This window comes from Xiphophorus hellerii, chromosome 12 (genome assembly GCF_003331165.1).
Source record: "Xiphophorus hellerii strain 12219 chromosome 12, Xiphophorus_hellerii-4.1, whole genome shotgun sequence".
NCBI classification, from domain to species: domain Eukaryota; kingdom Metazoa; phylum Chordata; class Actinopteri; order Cyprinodontiformes; family Poeciliidae; genus Xiphophorus; species Xiphophorus hellerii.
In genome coordinates this window covers 8211740-8230876 of record NC_045683.1, presented here as the reverse complement: position 1 = coordinate 8230876, position 19137 = coordinate 8211740, and the positions used below count along the sequence as shown (strand labels likewise).

Sequence of the window (19137 nt, the reverse complement as noted above, 5' to 3'; positions counted from 1 at the left end):
CAAACTGCCACAAAGTATAAATCAGATTTTTACATTTGCGTTCAATGTCTGTTTTATATTATGTTCACCAAAATTACAGAAAAAAAAAAACCTTTTCACCTTTCTGAAAAATTCACCAACTGCACAGTTCTTCAGTAGTACAGGTAGTATTTCAAAAGAGCAGAAGAGATGTTTTGTTTTTTGAACAATAACAATATTTGTTGTTAATCTGTTGCTAAGAGATGAGCGCGTTTTCTGGTAACCAAGTGCCACGAAGTAAACATCTGATTTTTACTTTTGCAAAATTGACCATCTGTAAATTGCTTGTGTCTAAACAGATAAGCTGTACTGCAAAAGATTTATACTTGTTCTGTTTTATAAACAATAATATTACAATATAAACAATAACATTACTTGTAATTAAAGTTAAGAGATGAGCGTTTTTTTCTGGTAACGAACTGTCATGAAGTATAAATCAGATTTTTCCATTTGCTTTGAATGTCTGTTTTATAATAGACAGACATTATTTGAACACCCTATGTTCAAAGAGAACGACCAAAACCATTTTCACTTTTCTGACATATTCACCAATTGCACAATTCTTATTAAGTAATAAGTAGTGTAAGATAAATAGTATTTCAAAAGAGCAGAAGAAATCTTATGTTTTTTGAACAATAACAATATTTGTTGTTAACCTGTTGCTAAGAGATGAGCGTGTTTTCTGGTAACCAAGTGCCACAACGTAAACGTCTGATTTTTACTTTTGCAAAAGTAAAAATTAGAAGGGAGTGCGTTAACATTAGCAAAACATTAGCAGTAGCCTTTTCCCTAAAATAAGCGTTTTAGCCATTTTGTTTATTTATTAGCCATGTTTAGCACACTGAATGGAGGAAGTCAGTGTCAGACAACATGCTAATTATACCCCACATGCCACTGGCAGCATTTAGGCTAACATTAGCCTACACTAATTACCTTAGCTTTTAGCTAAGCTAAGCTAATCTTAATATACTGATATACTGACTTAATATACTGTCCATGTATAATAACTTAATATACTGTCCATGTTGCTCAGCATACTTGTGACTGTCCACAAGCTATCGAGTATATTGTAGCTTATTTTAGCATTATTGCAATTTTTTTTTTTATGTCTTTATTTGTTCTTTATTTTGTGTTTGACTGCAAGTCACGGAGAAGACTGGAAACCTCTTAAATGCAGAGACGTCAAACTGAATGCAGCCACCACAGACGATGAAGGCAGGACGTATTTCTTTGCAGGTAACATCAAAAATATAGTTACATCGAACCCAAGATGGTCTGTGAGATGGCGGTGGAGAATCCAGGTCTTCCTCAGCTTGGACCAGTTCTATTAGATCGGTTTTATTTTCCCTGGTCCACCCATGTTTGTGCCGGTGTGTTAAAGTTTTCACTTCTTCTTCTTTACTTTATAATTAAATGGGTCTCTACGTTTTCTGATAGACCCTGTTGCCTGACCTGTTTTGTTGGGAAATTTCCGCCCGTTGATCTGGTGGAAACGGTTAGAGCTGAATTTTGTTCCCCAGAAAATAACAAGTCCCACAGTCTTCTCATCGCTGTTGTAACTGTGTATCCGACGGTAAAACCCATCGGAAAAAAGTAAACAATTGTTATTTTCTCTAGTTCTTCTCCGAACATGTTGCCTGCGTCTCTCGCCTGATGTCAGCTCCTCTCTGAAGTCTCTCCCGTCTGACTTCTTCTGCTGTGTCATTAATGCTAATTTTTAGCATCAAAACGCTGGGTTCCAAGCAACAGGCACACTTTGGCAGGCCCCGTTTAAATTTCTTCAGAAATTTTCTAGTTTGCATTTAATATTGTATAAAACAACCTAAGGGATTGGATGAAAAACCAGCATTTTAAAATCAATAACAGATAGTTGCAGCCTTTTTTCTCACCAGTGTATTCAGCCATGGAAGTGATGGAGGACGCAGTGGAGCCATTGTCCCAGTCTCTCTCTGCGGCTCGGCTGTTGTTCCGACTGCCTGGAAACGACTCCACAGAGTCACAGCTGGACACAGCAACAAAAACAGAGAGCGAGAGAAATTATAGGATGTCGTAATTCACTACACAACAGATTCACAATTAACAAGATTATAATTACAAATGCAGTCGGGGTGTAATTTACCGCTGGGAGCCGGCCCCTCCGGAGTTGACGCTGTCGGCCTCGTTTGTCGCCGCAGAGGCCAGAGACAGATTGGAGCCTGACTGGGCGTTGATCAGGTTGTCTGCTGCAAAGAAGAGAAATTCAATGTTTAATGCAACTCAATTTGGGGTTTGGAAGGAAAAAAAAATATATATATATATATATATATATATAATATCTTTAGATGTAACAAAAGTAAAGCAAAGAACTGGAAAAGATGTGAATGTGTGTGAATGCTTTTATAAAAAAATATGTTTTTTGACACGTCGTAATCTTATGAGACAAATATTCTATGAAAAGGTCAATTTCCTTCACCTCCTCCCTGAACTACTATTGTCGTATAAAAAAATGCAAAGCTCCCTGCCAAAATCAACCAATCAGAGCCAAGAGGAGAGCCTTAGCGCTGTCAATCAACATCATGTACTTGCTGCTAAATGAGCTAATGGAGGAGAAACAACTCGCCTTTACAGGAAAACCGATTATATACCATGTTTGGTGTACATGCTAACTAGCCTTAGCATTCACTGCAGGCTTTGCTAGCTGCAGCATAGCTAAATGGGGTAATGAAAAGGGAATGAGCAGCACTACAGGAGATTATGATTTACAGCGCTGAGACCCACCTCCTGGCTCTGATTGGTTGATTTTAGTTATCACTGGGAGAAGGCAGAGGAGCTAAATTTTTTCACAGATTATCTGTCTCATAACACACAGTTTCAACATAGTGACAGTTTCACCAAATATATTTAATAAAAGTTACACAGCGCAGCTTAATGTGAAGGGAAGTTCTGATTTAATAGTCTCACGTGTGGAAGAGCACTTGGAGAAATGATCAGTGGCAGATTCCTCTCTGATAACTGCCTTGTGTTTGTGTTTCTGCTTGGGCTTGGGCGTTTTGGGCTTCACCAGGCCTTGCTCCTCAAACATCTCCTGCTGCTTCCGCCGCAGATACTCCTGCTTTATCAGCTCCCGCCGCGTCTTCTCCTCCTCTTTACGCAAGCGGTCCTCCTCTGCCTTTCGCCTTGTTCAAACCAAATACAAATTTTAGCATTTTGTGGGACGGTAAGATCCCTTTGCCATTACTGATTGGTCTACCTGGCTTCGTCTCGTTTCAGTTCAGATTCAGCTTCTAGTTGCTGTTTGCGAATACGAGCCTCCTCGGCTTTCTTCTGTTGTTTCAGCAGGAATGCTGCCCTCTTCTTCGCAAGTTCATCTTCAGCTTTCTGCTCATCCTAGGATATGGTAAAATGTTAAACATCATTTAACTACAAAACAAATAGACCAAATTTTACTGTAGAGATAAAATTAATACTTTATGACTATTTGGAGTGGTAATGCACCATTTTTCTTTTCAAGTACTCAACTCTAATTTTCCAATCCACCCTTAACAGAAAATACAATCCTTTACAAAGTGGTTTAAGATTAATGTAGGGTGTGTCCATATTCAAAGGCTGCATTAGGAGACCGATTACGTCACAGCCATGTGACCAAAGCTCCTCCAAATTCATCCTTCGTTTCTGAATTTGAAGGACGGGCCTGGCATATCCTTCGCAGCTCATACTTTCCCAAGATTCATTGCAGGTCAAACAGGAGACTGTTGTTCTTTTAACAAAGCAAGAGAGAAGTACAGTTCTAAATGTACTAACTTTTCGTCGCTCTAGAGTATAAATCGCATTAGTCCAAAAATACGACATGAAGAGGGAAAAAAACAACATGGACTACCAGCCAAACGATGAAAAAAACTGAATTACAGTCCAGAAAAATAGAGCAGGCGTATTCAAATCTGGTAGTAGAAAAGTTAAATGCTTAAAGTAGATGTGCCGTTAGGCATCTGAACTTTGAAAAATGTTTGTACAAAATTTTTGTAATAAGCTCCACTAATAATATAATTAAAGTGGATGAGTAGACAAGTAAATATCACTTAAGCTTGGGACTGGGCAATAAATCCGTAACAATATATATTGTGGTAGACAAGCGATCAATATCAATAGATAATCTATGTCAGGGGTGTCAAACTCCAGTCCTCAAGGGCCGCTGTCCTGCAACTTTTAGATGTGCCTCTGCTGCATCACACCTGAATAGAATAATTAGGTCATTAAGGCTTTGAGAACTGATCTACACAAGGAGGAGGTAATTAAACCATTTCATTCCAGTGTTTTGTACCTGTGGCACATCTAAAAACTGCAGGACATCGGCCCTTGAGGACTGGAGTTTGAGACCCCTGATCTATGTTTTAGAATAGAATATTCACTGAACGCCAAGAGGAAAGGCTTTAGCCGCTGAAACTCTCGATGAGTTTCAGCTAAGCAAAGTTGATGGCATCAACAAACTCACTCGGTCTTTGGTTACCTAGCAACTCATTCGCTTTTTGGTTACCGAGCAACAACCTGCTAAGTAACTGGCACAGCAGCAGTTTAAGGTTTCACCACTGTGAATCATCACTGGTTAAAAATGATAAACAAGATCAAAAGATCACGTCACCTCTTTGGCAGTATTTCAGATATTTAAAAACAAAAAAAATAATCTAATCGATAATTATCGATAGACATATCAGTTGATATCAACTGATATGAAACTTTATATCATGATAGATTTTTCAGCCATTTTGTCCAGCCTTACTTCAAGTCATAAATACATAATCAGAAAAAAAAACAAACAAACGTGACATGAGGGCGTGCCGTGGTGGCGTAGGGGTTAGCGCGACCCACATTTGGAGGCCTCAAGTCCTCGACGCGGCTGTCGCGGGTTCGACTCCCGGACCCGGCGACATTTACCGCATGTCTTCCCCTCTCTCCTTCCCCCTTTCCTGTCAGCCTACTTCATGAAAAGGGACTCTAGAGCCCACAAAAAGACCCCCTGGAGGGGTTAAAAAAAAAAAAAAAAAAAAAAAAAAACGTGACATGAGAGAAGGATTACCTTGAAGAAGAAGCCCATGACCGACTTCTGCTCTCCGTCGCCCTCCTCTGTCGCTCCGTCCTCGGCACCCTCCTCTTCCGCTGGGGCCTTCAGCTCGGACAGATCCACCTCGATCAGGTGGGTTTTGCTTCGCTGCGCCTCTTCTGACAGGACTCCCTCCTTCTCTGAGGAACTGACGTCGCCCTCTACCTGCGTGCTGGACCCAGACTCACCAAACGGTTCCGATGCAGGCACGCATGCTAGGTCGACGCGGGTTGGCAGGCGCATGTTGGCCTCGTCGTGAAGGCGGAAGGTGGCGCTTCTGACATGCCCAGATCCTGGTCGGTCCATCATCTCCGCGGCAGTGGGGTTTCGATCGCCTCTGGGGGACCTGCCCCCAGATAACTGCCGTGGGTTTGCTAACATTTCTGACCCGCCCTGGGACGGGGTGAGAGCCCTGGAGGCCGGTCGGCTCTGCTCCTTCGCTAGCTTCAACTCGGACGGCTTGGACCTGGAGCTCCGGCCTGAGCTCAGCTTGGGCGGCTTCCTGGTGGGAGCGCTGCCCGTCCCAGAAAGGTGCTCCATGAAGTGAAAGCCTCCCGCCTTCGAGTCACCGTTTTTGTCTCCTGTGTGCGGAGGAAGTGGCGCTGCGCCGGGTGGGGATTGCACATTCTGTTTCATCAGCATCTCCTGCTGCAGCGACAGCTGCATCATCTGCTGCTGGATGCTGCCGATGGCTTCGTTCAGCAGCTCGATGGAGCGGCTGCACTCGTTCAGGTCCAGTTCCTCGTCGAGATAAAAGCTCCCACCGTTCCCCTTCTTGTCTGCTTCTAAAGCACCCGTCCCCTCTACCTCTTTCTCACCCCGTAGCGTGTCGACACACATATCGTCTTTGCTTAAGGGTCCTTTCTCCCCGTTGAGATCATCTTTAGAGATGTCGGCTTTGAGTGAGCTGGGCAGCGTGTCACTCCGTCCACCTCCTTTCTTAACAATGTGCAGAAATGCTGCTTTCCCCAACTTCTGTCTCTGCCTCGCCGCCAGCACCTCCATCTTCTTCTTCTGGTGCTCGATAGCACGCCGCTTCTCCTCCAGCTGCATCCGGAGCTGAACAATTTCAGAGGCCAGCACGTTGGTGCTGCCGTCACCTGGACGATTGCACCCCCCCAAAGGGGAGGAGGGGCTCTGATCTCTCTTCAGTCTCCAAGACGACGACAGGGGTCCGCTGCTCTCCGACCCATCCGGGGTCGTCCTCTGGGAGCTGGAGGCGCTGGAGCGCAGGTCATGGTTGCTGCCGAAGCGCTGCTGCTGCGCTTTTCGCTCGGCAAAGGAGGTCATGCGCACGCTGCCACTGGCCATGCTGCTAGCTTGGGAGTGTGTGCTGAGGCAGGGGCTGGAGCGGCCGCTGCCGCCATTAAAGTCTTTGTCTTCGTGCTCTTTGACATTCATGTCCTCCTGGAGCTTGGCTGACTCCTCTTCGTCTGCTTCACTGTAACCTTTCCTTGAGTCTTTAGTGGTCAGAGCTTCGTCCAGATCTTCCTCTTCCTCATCCAGGTCCTCCAGCTCTGCCTCCGGACACTTTGGCTCGTCAGAGTCCGAGTGAAGGTAGAAACCTTCGGCTGACTCTCTGGACGAATAGTTAACGCTGCTGGTTATGACCGGTCTGAAATCCGTCTGCTGTCGCTTGTCCGCCAAGCGTTCCTCTTCGCCTGGAGCGGGAAACGTCTGGTTGAGATCAGAGGGAGCTTTTCTGCGAACGGCTGCTGAAGACCCATCTCCACGGCGTAAGGAACCCCTACCTGCCGAGCGGGGCCCCTCCCCGCTCTCCTCCTCTTTGTTCAGACATACAGATTTTTCTTTAGCCGTTTTCAGAACGGCAGGCATCAGTGGTTCAAGGTAAAAGCCATCAGCGGCAGGCGTGGAGTCGGAGGAAGGTTTGGGTATGACTGTGGCAGACGCCGCAGGCCCATCGGATTGTTTTGGGATGACAGTAGCGTCGGCGAGAGTTTCTTCCCCGTCCTCCATGTTGACGTGACTCAGTAGGTTGTGGCCGTTGACTCTTCGCATGGCAGCGAGGGACGACTGGTGGACGGCGGTCTGATGTTTAGGAGTGACGTTGGTGACGTTGGACGCCAGGCTGTCCTTGCTAATGGAGCGAGCCAGACTCACGCTGTCGCCAGAGGCAATGTCAGCGTCGCTGTCAGTGGCTGAATGCAGCATGAAGGGGCTCAGTGTGGACAGGGGTCTAAAAAAAAAAGAAAAAGGAAATGTGTTTTTATGATTTAATTTCCCTTTGGATCAATTAAGTATTTTTGAATTTGAATGATGTACAGTTTATAATTTTTCCACTTTTGTGGTCAGATTAGGACAGAAAGGAAGTTGGCAGGAGGTCAAATTTGCACCATTTTTAAATTGTGTTTGACATTCAATCATTTCAAGGCCCCTCGGTTGAACTTTGGACACCAATAATTCAGGAGTTTGGTACGAATGACAGGCTTCCACACAACAGATCCTGGTTGCAAATTTTACTTAGGGGTATCATAGCAACAAGTTTCCTTCCACTTTAAAGCCAAGCGCTAATTTGTGGTGATCAAATAAAATCCCAATAAAAAAGACATTTGTGGTTGTAGTGACAAAATGTGTTCAAGTTCAAAGGCTGGGAGTAATTACAGCCAATGTAAATACAACTTCGATTGAATAAAAGTGTCGGGGGTTTTTTCCATGTACCTTTGCCTTTTGTCGAGCCACGCTGCAGCAGAGCCTCTGAGTTGTTGTCCGTCCATCTGACTGAGAGAGTTCGAACGGTTTCTCAAGCCTACGGAAGGAAAAAATAAAAATGAAGTAGGACAAGAAAATGAACCAGAACCTTCATTCCCAAGAGATGTGAAGACTTATATTTACCTCCGCCATCATCCCCTTGCTGCTTTTGTTGCCTCTGTCTAAGAGGAAGCAGTGGATGAGAGGGACTGAAGGCTGGACCGCCCTTACTAAGAGCAAGCAAAACAAACGCAGTGAGAAGTCTCTAAGAAACCCTTAGTGTAAAAAACAGACAAAAAAACAATAAAAACAGTACATTTCAATATAATCCAATGCTTCTAGGGCTGAAACGGTAATAGTGATTGAAATTATTAGCAATTTAGGAACTGGTTAATTGTTAACTGGAGTATACATACATAAAAAAGGTAATTTGATGAAAAGCATCATATTCAGAGTCGTAATTAAATCAAAACTGTACAAATAATATATACATTTTTGCCAGAACTTCTCAAATGACTTAGTTTAGCTTCACTTAGTACAAATTCTGTAACAAAAATTTGCTCTACACTGTACTGATGTAAAATCAAGCAGAAAGGGCTGAGCTTTTCACATGTTAGAAATGTTTTAGTTGCAGATGCATCCTTTGCTAAAAAGGATCAAGCATACACTGAAGGAATGCAATTTTATTGCATTTTATTCAATAAAATGTTTATTTTGTTGTTCAAAAAATTAACTGTATTTGTTTTAATTACAGAATAATATAAGAATAAAATGAAAAATCTGCAGAATGTGTTCTGTTTAAAAAAAATCTGATTAATCGTCAGAATAATCGTTAGTTGCAGCCCTAAATGCCTCACATTATATTTGAAGACAACACAGAAAACACACAGTTGGAATGAGTTTAGACAACCATGACAAAGAATCCCATGAGAAGGAACACCAGACACCACTACATATATACCCATGTTTGAATTTACTGCAGCTGTTAAAAAAGGAGGTGAAGGGAATGTAAAAAAGACAAGAAAAGACTTACAGAGGGTCAGAGCCTTCGGGGTGCAGGAAGTACCTGTTACAGACTTCGGGGTTGCTCTGGTTATCTGCCACGCCAGGACTAGTCAGAAAGCTGCGCTTGGTGGCGTTGGAGATGGGCACTGATGGGCGGGCACTCTTGGGATGAGCTATGGCTCGAGCTAAATGAAAAATAAAGGAAGAAATTACAGCAGTCTGCAACCTGCAGGGCCGCAAGTGGCTCTTTGGATCTTCCAGAATGGCTCTTAATAACTTTGGAAAAAATAAAGAACCAAGTAACAATGCGCTGTGGGTTTTGTTTGTTGTGATGCTTACCATCTTTAAACTCTTGAAGGTCCCTGGGTTGGACGAACTCTGGCTTGACCGTCTCAAACCACCAGAACAGCTCAGCAATGAACACCATAACATTGTGCTGCAGACGGAATTAGAAGCACATCACAAATGCTTGAATGGAGAGAAGTGGTGACATTTAAAAGCAGCAGTACAAGTTGAGTACTTTGATTTCCATGAAAGAAACTAAAATATGTCGGAGGTGGTTACCTTGAGAACAAGCGGTGAATAGAGCATGTCCTCCATTGTCAAATAGCAGCTTTTATTCAGATATTCACTGGCAAATTCTCTCAGCAGCTGGATGTTGTACAGACTATCAGCGATGGAAGGGACTTCCTTCAGGCAAATATCTGATCAGACAGGCAGAGAACGGGTCACATCGGGATGCAGCTCAGTGACCGGATAACTATAAATGTCACGCTGAGAGGAGAGGAACTGTGAGCCGTGTGCGAAAAACAAAAATAGTTTAACACACATTCATGCTACATTCACAGGGTTTGCACATTCTCCCACTGGAAAAATAAATCACTTTTCAAGCATTTTCAAGGTAAGTTTTTGCATTTTTCCAGCACCACACCTTGAAAATAAAAAAAGTTTTAATTCACGTCATAACAATATGACATTATTGTTATTAATAAACTAAAATCTAACAATTTGTTTTGAAAATCTTACACACCTGATTGGTCTGAGAACAAAAAATTTACTAAATAAATCTCAATAATTAACATATAAAATATGCATATATGTGTTTATTTCAAACAGATTAATAACTCATTAATCCATTAGGAATAATATTCATCACATTGAATAAATTGATTTGTGTTAAGGTAAATGACTTTTCTGCTCAAATAAAATGTCAAACATAATATAAATAATCACTTTACTTTCTGTAAGTAGTCTTTTCTCCAAAGTTAATTACATCTACAGCCTGACGCAAAAAGCAATAAATCAATTAAAACAAGCTCAATAATTTCCATTTGCATGATTTATCATTTCTCTTTTTCCTTTCTCTTCATGCCAAAAATTGGATGGGAATAGTTTTGACATTGGTCTCAACTAGCCCAATTTTGTTTAGAGACCTAATAATTCATTTTGTTTGTTTTATTTATTTTGAATATTTAAAATGTTTTCCAGTTCCAGTGTTAAATGTTCATTAGAATTTAAAGTTTATTGATCTTTGAGAATGTTACTTCTTTATTATGCCATTACTTTTGAAAATGGTTTCAAAACAACAATGCAATTGTGTATCGCAATAACTTCTTGGACAATTTATTGTCCAACAAAATTTAGTGAGACAGGCATAATTACAACTTTATTACAAAACAGTTCTGATACAATTTCAAGAACTTTCATGGCATTTATACAGAGGTTAAACACTTTCCAAACCTTGAAAACACCTCGTTGAAATTCAAGGATTTCAAGCTCCCATAAGTGTTTAATCAGAGGAAGTTTATTGTCGTTTTCAGAAACAAATTCCTTGAAGGCAACTTATAAATAGTAAGATGTTGCTCGAGATTTTGAGAGTGTAAAAGTGTGTGAACAAACTACATCTCACCCTCCAGCTTCATGATATCAGGGCAGTAGTAGTGGACCACGGTGAGCAGCGCAGCTCCATCACAAACATCCCTCATGAGGTCTTCCAGCAGCGGGAAGAAGGGCAGCTGGCGACCTGATGCGTGCTCTCGACGATACCGGACCTAACCAGCAGGGGGAGACCATCGGGGTTTCATGAGGATAAGAATGTCATCATGAAACATCCCTAAAGCAACACCACAGTTCCCCAGCTATAAATCAATTTTCCAATTAATACTGAAATGCGTTCTTCAAAGCACATTAACCTTGGAAGGTTCTCCTTCAGTTAATGCTCAAACTAATGAAGGCAGCAGGTCAAGGTTCCCCCCAGGACTTTGAAAGAGTGGGGGATTTACTTTATTACCCTGCAGCTGGTAAGTTTATTGGTGTATTTCAAAAACATTACACTGCTGATTAGGCCTGTCGCAATAAGCAGTAGTCAATTAATTGCATGATAAATTAAAACGAGCTCAATTATTTTCATTTGCATGAATTATTGTTTTTCTTTTTCTACCAAAAACTGGATGACAAAAGTGTTCAGTCTGGTACTTTGGTCTCAATTATTTTTACAGAGATTTCAAAATAATTTATTTTGTTTGTTTTATTTACTTATTTTGGATATTTAAAATGTCTTCCAGTTCCAGCGTTAAATGCTAATTTGAATTGAAAGTCTATTGATCTTTGAGACTGTGTTCTTGCATTGCATTACTTGAATATGACACAGAAACAACAATATTATCTTTTATAATATTCTGGGACAATTTGTCGTCCAGCAAAATTTATTATCGTGACAGGCCTGCTGCTGACTGAAAACATCAAATTGTACAATAAATCAGTTCCAGTGGGGAGAACCCTGAAGACGGTTTACTGAGGAGATGGAGGTGAAGGTGTTGGGAGTTGTAGCATGAACAGCAGAGTAGAGGAATCAACCTCTCTCTGGTGTTTAGAAGCAGATGTCCAGAGATGAAACCCAGTTAAACTACGCTGCATGAACCAGCTGACTGGAATGAAAACTGGGCTAATCAGTGGCCCACTTAGAGGAAGCAAGCATATTCAGCACTGAAAGTCGATCAAATTGTTGTGAGTCGGTTCAGTTCTCAATTTGTGGGATTAAAAGAAATTTAAAAACCGAGCTTAGATCATAAAACTTAATAGATTAGGGGTTTGTACACTTTTTCCACAGTAAAATTAAAGCTTTTTCAAGGACTTTCTAGTATTAGCAAATAGAAATAATGTTTGTAATTCCAACTGACTCTAAACAAAAAACATTTGGTCAAATTCAACTTCTGACAGTGAGAAAAGAGTTTTTTTGTCTTTTTTTATTATTATTATCTTTAAATATCTGGTTTCAACTATTAATCGCGCTTTACAAATTTAGGATTTTAATCAAAAGTTACATTGCCCTTTCTTACAAAACTGTGCAGAAAGAATATCAAGGACTTTGAAGGACTTTATGCAGAAATCAAGCACTTTCCAAGCCTTGAAAACACCTAATTGAAATTCAAGCAGCACCCATAAAAACCCTGTAGATTACACTGAAATTAAAAATGTAAATACCTCAGCAAAATTAATCAATGGTGATATTTTCGATAAATATTGATAATATCTGAATTACACCTCATTTCTCATCTGCCGTTACAAAGAACCTCATCATGTCAGGAAAAACCATCTGATCAGGCTGATCAATCAGGCTGAATATCTTTTGATTGTTGTAAACAAATACTGTCGTTTGACAATAGCACTGCAGACATGGTTACCGCGACAACATATTTACACACTAAACACAGCAACTTGTAAACAAAATGGATAATAAATACATTCCTGATTTCAAAGGCAGAGTTTTTCCACAGCACTGATAAGTCAAAGCTATGACACATTTATTCATATTAATTCATGTTAACAACAGTCACACCACAGTTGCCAACTTAATGACCGTCACTTTATTTAGTAACTTTTAAAACGATTAAAAAAAAGTGAATCGGTATTAGCTAAAATCTGAATAATGCTTTTTAAAGAAAAATGAAATAAGTGCACTATATCAAACCCTTAAATGCAAATAATATACACATTTAAAGACAATACTATGAGAACACAAATACCACAAAGACTAAAGAAAAAAAGGTTTATTCTAAACACATCTCACATTCGGTACAACATAACCAAACAAGAAAAATCTCTACCTAAACACACACACACACACACACCCACACACACGATTAAAGCATTAACCAACGTCTAAGTCTGGGTCTTTTTGAGGCTTCATGAAACTAAAGGAAGTACTTAAGGTCATAAGAGAGGCTAACAACCAAACTAAAGGCTTTGAATGCAGTGCTGTAAAAATGCTTTGCAACATGATTCACACTGAGCAGATTTTGAAAGATTAGACAAAGCCAAACCAATAAAATACAAAATGCAGTTTAATGATGATTTAACTTATTAATGGAGGGGAAGGTAATCCAAACCAACTAAAACACACATATGAAACTGTAGCGCAAAAATAGAATAAAAGTGGAAGTGGTGAAGGATCTGAGGAGGCGTTCCTCTACCAAAACTATTCAAGGACAGATCTAAGTGACAAAATAACCCAAAAGCACTGAAGGCCTTGTTTGCTTAAATTAAAGTCAGTGTTTGTGATGTAATAAGGCAAAAACTGAATCCACTAGAAGACCAAAAATAACAAAAAGTCTGTTTCACATTTGAGAAAATCCCAACCAGATGGTGCCCATAAGACTTTGGGAAAAGGTGAAAGTGAAACTCTTTGTAAGGTTTGAATCCCGTTGCATTTGGTGTAAAACTAACTTCATTTCTGAAAAAGAACAATCAATCAAAGCTGGTTTGGGTAGATTCTTCCCTTTCCCCCCATTTTAAAACGGCATTTTGTATTTCTTCTGTCCTAAAACGATTAATTGGATTAATTGTGATTAATGGATTATTTAAATAATCACCAACTAATTTAATAATCGGCAGATTACTAAATGGAAAATAGACTCCAAAAAGACCAATTTCTGGAAGAACGGTGTATTCACAGAAGTAATTAAGACAAAACTGTACAAAAAAATATAAATTTCCATTTAAGATCAAAAAAATCCTTTGTAAATATGTTCTACCAAGAACTCTTTAAGTGGCACATAGTTTTAGCTTCTCCCAGTTCAAATTCTGCAAAAAACTAAATCTCCCATTACGCACCTTTTGCAATCTAATTATTAACAGGTAATGCAAAAGTTAATCAATGAATCTATAAACAATCAAAGACACAAAATGAATGTTATATTATTGCATTTTAGGCATAAAAATGTTTATTTTCCCAATGGTAATGAACTATTTGTTCAAAAATTTAGCATATTTCTACAGAATATGCTAAATTTATTTATCCGATTAATCGTTCAAATGATTGATACAATAATCAATATTTCTGTCTCGTCTTAAAATCGGTTTTAAGATCAGAGAAACTTAGACAAGGAAAACGTACACAACAGAATAAATCTGAGGGAGAAAACATTTTTTACAGCACTACAGATAATTCTTCTCCTGACTAGAACAGCGCACTGTACCACTTCGTAGAGATCCGGCTGCTCCAGCATGCTGTGGGCCAGCTCGGGCATGGCATCAGGCTGACATACACAAAGCAGAGCCACTGTCAGAGGAAGCCGTGGGCACATTTTACTTAGTGTGAGAAAGCAGGAGAGAACGAGAGAGAGAAAGAGAGAGACTGGTGGGAGAATGACAAAGCAGATCAGTGAGAGGTGGTAGCCAAAGATGGGTCTGCAAAGCAAAGGAGACGTGTGGGCATGGGTTTTGCTCTTTACTCTCACTGTACAAGCAAATAACCACATCCACATGGCCTGACAATGCGTAGCAAAGGAAGCATCTTAAGAGCGCTTAAAAGGCTGGAATGCCATACACCTGTTTGGCATGTTAGCCACAATGGAAAAGAAGTCTCCTTTCTCCCCCATTGGTGAGGCACTGGTGACAAACAGCACCACTGAATGAGCTTGCATGAGCCATGGTGGAGTGTGTGCGCACATCAACACAAAACTATGCGTGCAAAAGGGGGAGATTAAAAGGGTGTATGGGCGGGGGCTGGCATCCAACTTACAGGGACTAGCTTCCAATACCATTTGGAGGGAGACTATCCAGTTTGCAGGGACAAGAGGAGGAGGAGGGAGATATGAGGAACAGGAGCAGAGGGAATAAAAAGTCAGAGGTTACAAGCAAAAGGATCAGATCTGCTTCCAGAGTAGAGAAAAAGGAGCTGCAAAAACAGCAATACAAAGAGACATTCCCAAAGCCAACAAAGGAAGTTCCTGCTTTCTTGAATCAACCCTCAATTTTTCCCAGCTTGATCCGGAAATGAGAAGAATTTCATCTTAAAGTTAATAAAATTCTGTACAGTCACACTGAATGGCATTACCTTTTGGTGGCTGGGCGACTCCAGAGGGTGATGCTTCACTTTGTGTTCCCTTTCTGTCATCTCCCTCATTTTCATGTTCACCTGCAACAGAAACCAAAACATGTTAATGTTTATACCCATAAAGAAAGCATATCATCAAATTTTAATTTCCCACCGGGCATTAAGTGACTTTAAATCTGTATTTATATTCAAACAGCTTTATGATTGCTACAAAGCAATTTAAAAATACTTTATTGATCCCAAAGGGAAATTAATTGTCATAAATTAAAAAATTTTCAGTTATTGTAAATATCGATACAAATCTATACTGAAAAGACATCTAGGATGAAAACATTTCCTTTAGAGCATGCCAGCTCAAGTGCTTTCAAAGTTTTGTTTTTACTGAAAATAAAAGTAGAAATAAAAAATAACAGCCTGACACATTCAGACATTCTTCCCATCAGACTATCAAACATGAAGCAATACAAAGTTCGTTCACTTTTCCCACAGTAAAATTCAAGCACTTTTCAAACATTTTCAAGGCAAGTTTTCAAACTTTTCTAGCACCACGCTTTGGAGATAAAAACAATAGCAAACAGTTTCAAGTCACTATTTTATTTAGCATTTATTACTGTTAATACTTGTGATATTATTCCATATTATACAGTAGAGACATGGTAAAATAAAATATAACAAAATTTTATGCCTTGAAACGTCTCTCTAACACACCCAAAACAGTTTTCAGACATTCAGCAAATAGAAATAAATTTTAATAATTCTGACCTAAAAAAATCAGACAGTGATGAAAAAAGTGTGCATGTCTTTTTTTTAACCATCTTTAAATATCTGGTTTCAACTGTAAACATTTTCCAAATTTAGGCTTTTAAACAAGCCGTTACATTAGATTTACTACAAAACTGTGCAGTTACAAATCACTTATGAGAAAAAAATCAAGCACAAGATTACTAAAATTCAAGCATTTTCCAATATTTCAAGTACCTGTACTAACCCTACTAGTTTCCTCTGTCTATGCAGGAGTTTGTTTAAAGAAAAATAAAACCAGTCATTCTCTTGCTGGACTAAGTATTCTTCTAGAAAAGTCTTTGCAGGAAAGTTGTGCTCCACTGTTGAACATGACAAGATTTCAGGTTTTGTTTTTATAATCCTCAAATATTGTCAGGTTACCAAGATACAAACTACAGGCAGCAACACAGATTAGTCAAGGAAAAAAGGAATTTAAAAAACATCCGCATTTGTGTTCTCAAGTATAAAAAACGCAAAATACTGGGAGTTTAGTTTGGATAAACTTAAAAATAAGAGGAAAAAATAAAACTTAAGATGATCCTAAAAGACAACTAGATTGTTCAAACTTTTAATTACAGCTGACTAATCAAAGTTTGCAGATTTTAATCTCTGAGTGGTGCATCTTTTTTAAACTTTAAGTCAGTAGGTAAAACAAACTAAATACTGAAAAAATAAACTGTAGAAGTTTATTTATGCAACAGAAGCTGAATGTTTCAGCTAGTAAAATAGGTCCTGTTGTGTTTCTAATATCTCAAAAGTTTGTCAGAACCTTGTTAATCCAGAAGACCATGGCGTCCTCAAGGTCAAAGGGCAGCTCCTTAGAGGCACTGAAGGTAGAAAAGCGCTTGACAGAAGCCACCACTTTCTCGATGCTGATCATCTCAACTGTGTAGGCCATCATGAGAGCATCGATCATTGAAATGTGTGCACTCTGTTAGAGAGAGAAACAGGATAATTCAATTATGTTAGATTTTTTTTCTCCAGGTCTCCAAAGACATTAACTTAGCCTAACACTGCAAGAAGAGATCAGAACACAGGATCTGGCTGGTTTTACGTACAAGGAAACAATTCATCAGACAAGACAGGTACTTGTTAATCAAGAAAAGTGATGATGTGAAAATAGATTATGCATACATATATATAAAAAAAGCTTTTTCATACTTGAATATAAAATGTACAATTAACACTTCAATTTAAGTTTGCTTTTAAATTTTTAAAAGCTAATGTGATACGTTTCAATTCTCATTTGTTTTTCTGGTTTTTAAATGGAACATTGACCAACACATTTCATGAGTATTGATGATTTTAACGATGACACTTGACAAAATGTATCATCTTATTGGTTTTCACAGCTGTTGGCAATATAAGTGTTTATGCTTTCAAGATGTAAACCACTTTGAACTGCCATGTAGCTAAAATGTTCTATGCAAATAAGCTTGATTTTTTTGCACTTCTAACACTTTTTGTTTTCTCCATTCTTCACATTTGAGACCAAAAGTGATGTTTGAATCTTACTGCACTTAAAAAAAAAAGGAACTGACCACTAGCATTTTCTATTTCATACATTTCTTTTACTAGCCAAAGTAGCTAATCTAGAACGGGACCATTTTTTATTTGATTACTAGTCAGAATAATCAATAGATTAATCAATTACTAAAATTACTGTTACAACAGCCTTAATTAGAGCCACACAATGTCAGGAACACGTCATTCGGACACAATTCCTGACATTTTTCTGATTTTTCCTTCAACAGAAACCACTCTGAGATTTAGCATCTCAGCAACTAAAAATATGAATCAAGTGTAGGTATCCAGGGCAGTTAAAACTATTGCTTTATCACACAAAAATATTAAAGGTTTGCAGAATATACAAGCAGAAACCTCAAAATATAAATACCCACAAAAAACACTACTGTTATTTAGTGAATGTGATATCACGCACGCAAACTAGATCCTTTTTCTTGTAATGTTTTGGACATTAACTTGTGACAAAATATATTAATTCATGACGGTTCACCATGCTAATTGCACAGTACTCCAGAAGGCCATGTCACTCCAACCCATTACAGAACAAATCCATAAAAACACACAGCATTGTTTCTGTCAGCGCGTAATGAAACTCGCTCCCGGCGTAATCCAATTGCTGATGGAAAAGAACAGAAACTAAGCTTATTAAGAGAAAATGAGAGTTATTCAGAGCTTTTCCTACAGCACAACCTACATGGAGACTAACAGAAAATGTACTTTCAAACAGGCAAAGTTAGGGACAGATAAAAATTTAAATGTATTGTAGAAGTTCATCTGTTTTCTTTTATGCATCCAGAGTGAAGTTTCCATGATTTGTGGAGCGCAGTCATCTGCTGGGTGTTGGTCTATTGTGTTTTGTTGAGTATAATGTGAGCGCAGCTGCCCAACAGGAAATTTTTAAGCACTTTATGCTTCCTTTTGCTGACAAACTTTATGGAGACGCTGATTTAATTTTCCTTGGCACCTGCTCACATCGCCAAAGGCATCGACTTTAATGACTAGAGCGTCATTGAGCTTCATTATCCAGAAAACGAGTCGGACCAAAGCTTATGGGATATATATGGAGTATATATAATATCATATTATTAAAAGGAAGACAAGAGACATCAAAGCCAACAATTCAGACCAGGGCTGAAGCGATCTGATTAATCGTGATTAATCGATTATTGAAATAATCGTCAACCAATTCAGTTATTGATTACTGGATTGTATAGACTCAAAAAGAAAAAAGGCAAATTGCAGAACAAACAGAGTAGTAATTAAGCCAAAATTGTAGAAAAATAAATTAGCATTAAAAGATGCATTTTAGGGCTAGGGTTAGGTTTGGGGTAATGTTTGTTTTCTTATTTTACAAGTTAAATTATTTGGTTCTTTGCATCATTTAATGTATTTCTAATTTTGTATAAATAGGCTTAAATAAAAAATAACTGATGACTAAATTCAGACCATCTGAGAACTGCTATTAAAGCAACTTAGGCTTCATAAACCCCTCAACTCAAGGGGAGTAGAACTGACTACGTTCCCAGTCTTTTGTTTTCCACCGCGCTGCCTTCATTGGTGCAGGAAGCAGTCCTACTGGGAGCATGTTGCCCCGAGCACTGCGTCCATCCTGACAGACTTTGTGCACACATTCGCCTAAACCAAGCTGACCCAGGAGGGCGGCTCCCTTCAAGGCTTTAGAGGC

The 19137-nt window shown here is 39.3% G+C and overlaps 1 protein-coding gene and 1 long non-coding RNA gene across 6 annotated transcripts in view; both read right to left on the bottom strand.

The window, feature by feature from the left end:
* The window catches only part of camsap1b (calmodulin regulated spectrin-associated protein 1b), a 34655-nt gene that overhangs the window by 3491 nt on the left and 12027 nt on the right, over positions 1 to 19137 (bottom strand). For 2 of the 5 annotated variants that reach the window (XM_032578442.1, XM_032578438.1), the window contains exons 4-17: positions 16696 to 16857; positions 15144 to 15224; positions 14829 to 14861; positions 10716 to 10857; positions 9371 to 9510; positions 9146 to 9242; positions 8835 to 8991; positions 7946 to 8031; positions 7772 to 7859; positions 5069 to 7289; positions 3248 to 3384; positions 2959 to 3173; positions 2138 to 2240; positions 1908 to 2020 (exon numbers count right to left, since the gene is read on the bottom strand). In XM_032578442.1, coding sequence (XP_032434333.1) covers positions 1908 to 2020; positions 2138 to 2240; positions 2959 to 3173; positions 3248 to 3384; positions 5069 to 7289; positions 7772 to 7859; positions 7946 to 8031; positions 8835 to 8991; positions 9146 to 9242; positions 9371 to 9510; positions 10716 to 10857; positions 14829 to 14861; positions 15144 to 15224; positions 16696 to 16857 — 3775 coding nt within the window. The remainder of the gene's footprint in view (positions 1 to 1907; positions 2021 to 2137; positions 2241 to 2958; positions 3174 to 3247; positions 3385 to 5068; positions 7290 to 7771; positions 7860 to 7945; positions 8032 to 8834; positions 8992 to 9145; positions 9243 to 9370; positions 9511 to 10715; positions 10858 to 14828; positions 14862 to 15143; positions 15225 to 16695; positions 16858 to 19137) is intronic. The other 3 variants (XM_032578439.1, XM_032578441.1, XM_032578440.1) reach the window with 3 other exon arrangements.
* LOC116729731 (uncharacterized) lies at positions 828 to 1899 on the bottom strand. The gene is made up of 2 exons (XR_004341198.1): positions 1036 to 1899; positions 828 to 999 (listed from the first exon to the last, which is right to left on the bottom strand). It is a non-coding gene; the product is annotated as an uncharacterized LOC116729731 (long non-coding RNA).